This window comes from Echinops telfairi, unplaced genomic scaffold, assembly GCF_000313985.2.
Source record: "Echinops telfairi isolate 266 unplaced genomic scaffold, ASM31398v2 ScPeMD7_3;HRSCAF=10, whole genome shotgun sequence".
NCBI classification, from domain to species: domain Eukaryota; kingdom Metazoa; phylum Chordata; class Mammalia; order Afrosoricida; family Tenrecidae; genus Echinops; species Echinops telfairi.
In genome coordinates this window covers 49315747-49322805 of record NW_022103899.1, presented here as the reverse complement: position 1 = coordinate 49322805, position 7059 = coordinate 49315747, and the positions used below count along the sequence as shown (strand labels likewise).

The following is a 7059-nucleotide window of genomic DNA, read 5'->3' as shown; positions in this document are numbered from 1 at the left end:
CAGCCCTTCGCTGGCACTGTTATTGCTGACGGATTCAGAGAAAATCGATTCTGCATCCGTGTCGTGAGAGCGGGCTACCCAGGGGACGTAGACTCGGTCACTCACTCACTCACTCACTCACTCACTCACTCACTCACTCACTCACTCACTCACTCACTGTCTATAGTCGGCCCGGACTAGGGGCACCTTCCAGTGAGTGGAAACAACAACCCTGGAAGTTACAGTCTGTTACCGTGGGTGACTGTCAACTGTTTCCCGGGTAACCCAGCACCCTTGCTGTTACATCTCTCTCGAGTTGCCTATCCATCGTTAGCGCTCCTTAACCTTTTCCAGGTTCCGCCGCTAATGACCGAGTTGAGTGACATCCTTGACGTCGTGTTCATTTTACATTTGGACAGGAGCTCTGGGGTCACCTTTTGAAAATCATGCTCCAATCCCAGTGCTGCGGAGTAGCTAGCAGCTCAGGCCAGTTCTCGGGCAGTTTTTCGGCTAGGACGGGCAAACAGTCTGTCTGTCCTTTGGTGACTGGCTGGACCCCGCTCACTCTTCCGCTCCACCTGAGCTGAGCCCGGGTCGGCCCTCCAATCCTCTCTTCCCCCTCTTTCCAGCGCACTAATAAAGGATGGATGCCACTTCCGCGTGGCCTCTTCTTAGCTCTGTGTCTGAATCCAATCTGGGAGGCAGGACAATGACTAAGGCATTTTGCTATTCAAAAGTCTGCACGACTTTAAATTGATTCCCAAACCATAAAGGGGCAAAAGATAAGTGCTCTTTGACACTTAGCTTGTATCCATGCTGTTGCCAAAGCTCAAATTAAGGGTTGTTTAAAAAGAGAAGACACAGAGGATAGAAATCATAAAAGATGCAAGTCCCATCAGAGCAGGGTCCTCAAACTTTTTAAACAGGGGGTCAGTTCACTGTCTCTCAGACCACTGGAGAGCCGGACTATAGTTTTGAAAAAAAAACTATGAACAAATTCCTATACACACTGGACGAGTCGGCTGTTAAGCAGGACAGGCAGCGGCAGCAAATACACCCAGCAGGTGGGATAAATGTCCTCAGCGGGCCGCATGTGGCCCGTGGGCCACAGTTTGAGGATGCCTGCATCAGGGAGAAAGCTAAGCTCTCCCGCCTGCTCTGGGAACTCCTCACAGTGCTCGGTGGCAAGGAGAAGAGTGCCGTGGGGTGCCACTCCGAGCGACCCCACATGGCTGAGTCCCACTGCCCACTGGGTGGTTATGGGAGCCACGTCTTTTTCCCGAAGAACCTGAGTAGAATTGCACAGCCGTCCATTTCCTGTATCCAGAGGAGCGCTTAACCACTGCGCCTGCAGGGCTTTTTAATCTGAACGCGGCAGTTCAGGAAACTGTTAGCTCATTCATTCGTGCAATGGCTATCAGGTGCTTTGTCAAAAAATGAGCTATTCTATAACAAGAAGCATGCTAGGATAGAGGAACGATGACTCAGTCCATTTCCATGAAGAATCATATTAGCTTTCATTGTTTTTGTAAATGGAGGCAGGCTCACTGTCTAAACAATCATCATCATCATAGATGCATTTCAGAGGCCTCTGTCCATGTCCCCTCACACCTACTTTTACCACCAACAGCCACATGTTGGACAAGTCCTTTTGGGACTTGGGATTAGCAATATGCCATAGATCCCTTTTTGTGAAATCAGAAATACATTATTTGATAGTGGCTGTATAAGAGTCTACTCTATCGAAATCGATTCCTTCATTTCAAACAGAACCAGGCTGATGGGGCTAGTTAGTGAGTTTGGATTGCTTGCTATTAAACGCATTCACAAACTTCCTGGAGGGGGAGTAATCTAACGGTAATTAAAAGCAAAAATTCTGAAGCCAAGTGGCTTCATATAAAAGTTCAGTTCCATTTCTAACCAATTACACAAGCTTGGTCCTGTAGCTTTCCCTCTCTGTGCTTCCTGGGTAAAAGTTAAGACATCAGAACCTCCCTCATTAAGTTGCTGCTCGCCACCCGTCGCCATAGGTAGTCTATGTGAACACCTTAGATTGCTGCCTCACAAACCCTAAGTTTTGCCATTGTTATATTTACATGTGGGCTTGGGGAAAGCCCTTAGAAAGAGCTAGAAACATAGAAAGTGCTAACTGTATCTACCAATGGTTTATCCATCATTTAACAAGAGTCATCCTTTCTAGGCAGGGATGAGAACTGGAAACTTCTGTCAATTGGGCCAGCCTGGTTGCACTGTGGGCAGATGGAGAGGAGCCCTGATGACGGGTGGCCTGGTTAAGCAACTCAGCTACTAACCAAGAGGTCAGCAGTTCAAACCATTCAGTCTCCATGGAAACCACAACCTCCGCTGCTGGTAAGTGTGTAACTTTGGCTAGTGGGTAAGTGGACACAGTCAACAGGCCAGTTCAAGGACCTGCAGGGAAGGACACAGGGAATTGTCTACCTACCACAACCATCCTTCCAAGTGGGGTTGGAAGACATTATGCTGAGTGAAGTTAGTCAATCAATAAAGGACAACAACCCTATGTGATCAAATCAAGGTTTTCATACCAAAAGAAACTGACTTTGATGGTTTAGGGGTCAAGGGAAAGGGGATGGATGGGGAAGTGAAAGACTAGAGGGGAGACTGGGGTTACTAGGTGAAGGGGAAGATTATATCCTACAAAAGAGGGAGAACTCAAGGAGGGGGAAAAAAAGAAGGTCAGACAGAAGTGAAATGAGGACATGGCTGGAAAGACAGGGTCGAAAGCCTGGCCAGAAGAAGCAGGCTAGCTGTGAGAGTTCGGTTTTTTGGTGCCAACATGGCTTCCTAGGAACATATGGGTGGAGTTTAGCCTGTTGATCAGGTAACAGCTTGATTGGAGGGTAACTGAAATAAATGGCTCTCTAGAGCCGGGCTCTTCCTCTTTCTCCCTGGTAATAGGACCACCATGCCACTGCCTGAGTTAGCTGCTCTGCCTCAACTGTGTGCTGCGCTACCTGTGGGCTGAGCCAACCCATGGATCATGCTGGATCGTGTTGCCATGCTGTGCAACCTTACGTATTGAGGCTCTATTATGACCTGCTTCACTAAGCTGCTACTGCCTGCTACTGGGCTCCATGGTCTTGCTGTCCGCGGGCCAATTTGATTCTGCTCACCTTGCCTGCAGACAGACTGTGTACCTCCCACCAACCACTTCAATGTCTGCTTCCTTGATGGTGGACCAGCAGCCTGCATGAGAAAAGACCTTCAGTGTATTAACTGTCCTACAAAAGTGAGTTGAACTGAGCCTTCTGTACTGTCATGTGGACTAATTAGCTGTTGTATTCCTTCTTGCTATATAAACCTATCCTTGTATATCATAAGTATCCTATTTTTTGTTTCTCTAGAGAACCCTGCCTAACACACTAGCAGAAACACTGCATGGAGTGGTTTAGGAAGAAGCCACAAAATACCAGATGGAAACTGGGGCTCTGGGAACAACATAACATAAAGGGAAAATATGTGGCTACACACAAATGGGCAACAGCTATTTGACAATAAAAGCAAGTCTTGTTGGCCTCAGAATATATGTAGAATTAAAATTCACAGTGGAGGGAAAAAACCCATACTTTGTACTAAGCCCAAATTTTGATTCGATTAATACAGAGTCATGAAATATTTCGATTTGCCTTTGTACCAGTCCAAAAGCTATCGGCCTGAACCTCTTCTAGGGTAGATAATAAATTATTTCTTTCCTTCATCATCACCGTTATTGTCATCAGAAAGACTAAATGTTTGTGATACCATCAGTACTAATGGCTTCTGGAGCCAGAAATGATGCTCTATTTTACAAAAGGGCAAAAGCACTCTCTCTGGGTTACACAGAAAACCCTGGGCATCATACAGAGGTGAGTGTGCTCAGAAATACTCCCCAGTCCCTTCACCTCCAGAACCTCAGCCCATGCTCGGGGGAGGGGAGGAAGTCGGGTGTGCTGGGGTATATATAATTGGCATCTCACTGGTTTTCTTTCCCATATTAAGAAAGGCAGTTGTGTGTGTGTGTGTGTGTGTGTGTGTGTGTGTGTGTGTGTGGTATTTTAAGTAGTCAAACAGTTTGAACACCCCCCCTCCCCCCAAATGCGAGTCCAAAGTCAGAAATCCGTTTCCTATGGTCTGCGGATAATTTAATATTTGAGAAGCCTTTTCAACATCCTCCAACTCCAACCAAAACTAAAACAACACTTAGGGAAAAAATGATAAGTGCACAAATAAAACCCAATACCTATATAATTATCTGCAGCTCAATCCATTTAGAGACAATAAAATAGAGCGGCATTTCAGCTCACTCAAGTCCAAAATCATGGAAGCCCCGCTCGTCATGTATTCAAATTGCAAATATTCACTGTCCGAACAGCAACAAAGATGCCGCCTAATTTCACTGTTCGTACATTTGGGATGGTGGCTTTATAACTCGAAGGATTCAACATCAGCACTGTCTGCAGTTTAATTTAGGACATCACAAGTGATAGCGTTTTGATTGGCTCTGGTCCTCGTTCTCCAGAGAACACAAGTAAAAATATAATACCCAGCTTGGGAGCCCCTGGAAGAACAGGGGAAATGCACCCTCAGAGACATACAAAGAGCATCACTGGGGCTCTGTCTGCCAGCACCCCTCCTTCTTCCAGTAACAGGCTGCGCTCTATTTGGGACACTGACCACAGCGCACCCGTCTCAACCCTAACCCTTGCTGCCAGCCACAGTCTTTGCGGTGGGAGCGCCACTGACACCTGCCCACCGTGGTGACCACGCTGGCACTGGGAATCCCAGGGACACGGGGTCCAGCACCATAGTAACACAGAGCCGCAGTCCGATGGGCGGAGGACCTGAAGCTTAGGCAGCCTCAATCAGTGAGCTTCTTTACTGGTTGGCCTCCCCATTCTGCTTCTATGGGTCTGCCTCCTAATGCTCTCTGTGACCGCCCCCCACCCCTCAAGGCTCACTGGGCCCAGGGTAGCACTGGCCCCGCCTGAGGCTCCCCAGTCCAGTCACCCCCGGGATTCCAAGTGCATACCCTTCCTTTGAGGACATGCCACCCGCACGGTGGTGTCACTGGGCTTGCCAAACCTGCTCGGGCCCCACCTCAGGGAGGGTGCTCTATTCACCACCTGTCTGCACCACCCCGGCTTCTCCTGCCCCACAGGCCGGTCACGGAACGAATCAAGGCTGGCTCCTCAGTGCTTGTCCAATCTGGTCTCACCCCCTCCCAAGCACTCAGTGTCCCTCACCTCCGTCCCAGGCCAGACTCCTGCCCCGTCAGCACCTCTTGGGTTTCCTGTGAGGCCTGACTTGCCGTCCCGAGAGAAACATGCATGAGAACCTCCTGAAGCCTCAAGCCCTCTATCTCTGGGGTTCCAACCCTCCCGGGTCTTTGCCTCTGCCCATTCTGAATCAGCTCCTCTCTCCCGAGGGGAGGGCTCCACCCCCTTGGAAAGGGAGGGCTCACCCCCTCCCACCCCTCTCATCACGATCAACACAGGATGGCTAGGAAAGCGCAGCCGTTCCTTTGGAGGGTTTTGCTAACACGCCCTTTAGGCCTTCACTCTGGAGACAACGCAATTAGCCAGGCCTATTTCTGCGATTTAGAAAACGGCAAGCCCTCGCATTCCAATCAGGAGGACAAAGGGTCCCTCTGGGAAACCAGGGTCAGCCCGTTCTCGGGAGCTTCAAGGTAGCTGCGCGCTGCCGCACAAGGAAAATGACTCTCTGAAGTCTTTTTAACTGGGCCAGTTGTGGCAGCCCGGGGGACGGCGGGGTGAATCCTAGATGAACAGACCCTTAGCCAACATCAGCCCACCAGCACCTACAGCCTAAAGAAGCATGGGAGGTACCACCCATGGTTTCTGGGTTCTCTGGACCCACAAGCCCCTGGCCTGCCACACAAGGGCACCAAGACCCCTGAACTTGCCTCTGTGAAGAGCGAGGTGGGGACCTGGGTCCACGCACTCCCATCCTTGGTCCTGTGTGTACTCTCTGCCTTGATAACTCGGGGCAACCGAGTCCTGGTCACTGTTCTTGCCAACTGTCCAAGGGCCGAGGGTCTGTCAGTAACTCGGACTCCCTGATGACATCTCTGAGATTCACTGCTGTCATGACACACACACACTACAAAGGAGTAACAACTACCCACTGGCCTGGTGAGTGAGGTAATTAAGTATGGAAACGAAGGCAAGAATGACCAGGGAGGGGAACCATGAACATGCCAACCACAGGGCTCTGCAAGCAACGACGGCGAGCTTGGAGGACAATGCCTTACCAGGACGGTGTGCATTCCAGTGTAGAGTCGGCTGAGACACACCAGGGTAGAGAACACCACGGCCATCGTCAGTCCCAAGGCAAACGGATACTGTGGAGACAAGGGATCAGTGAACGAGAGGCCCAGACGGTGCTCACACCCAGGGTTTGCTGCTGCATGCCGATGGGAAGAACAGCCAGTCCTCCACCAGGGCGGCTCTGAATTGCACATTCCCCAGACCAGAAACCTGACGATCTGCACCCATCTTTCAATGGAAGGAAGGTGGGGTTGAGGGGCAGAGGAATGTGGCTGTGCCAATAAGACTCAGTAGAACCCTGCTTTCCGTCGTGTTTGCAGTTGGTGTGGATTAAATCGCTCTGTCTCCACCTGGGTGTAGACTGTAGTTGTTCGGTTCAGTTGCGGTGGGCTCTGACTCACCAGGACTCCACAGACAACAGGAAACCCCGCGTGGCCCTGGTCCTGCACCGTCTGCATAGTCAACACCACGCATGAGCTCCCTGTTGCAGTCACTGGTCGGTCCATCTCACCAAGGGTTTTCCTCCTTTTTGCTGACCCTCCACTGGACGATAGGCAGGATGTCCTTCCCCAGGGACAGGTCCCTTGTGACAACATGTCCAATGTAAGTGAGACCCAGTCTCGCCATCCTTGCTTCTAAGGAGAGTTGCTCATTTCTCTGGAAGCCCATGGTCCAGTCAGCATTCGCCACCAACACCACCAGGCAGAGCCACACCTCGTCAGGCTGCGTGTATCGGGCAGGGGCGACGGGAAATGCTGGCATCTGGAGGTCA

The 7059-nt window shown here is 50.4% G+C and overlaps 1 protein-coding gene across 1 annotated transcript in view; it reads right to left on the bottom strand.

Annotated features, from left to right (window-relative positions):
- The window catches only part of SGPP2 (sphingosine-1-phosphate phosphatase 2), a 57617-nt gene that overhangs the window by 13544 nt on the left and 37014 nt on the right, over positions 1–7059 (bottom strand). The window contains exon 3 of the mRNA XM_004701640.2: positions 6272–6361. Coding sequence (XP_004701697.1) covers positions 6272–6361 — 90 coding nt within the window. The remainder of the gene's footprint in view (positions 1–6271; positions 6362–7059) is intronic.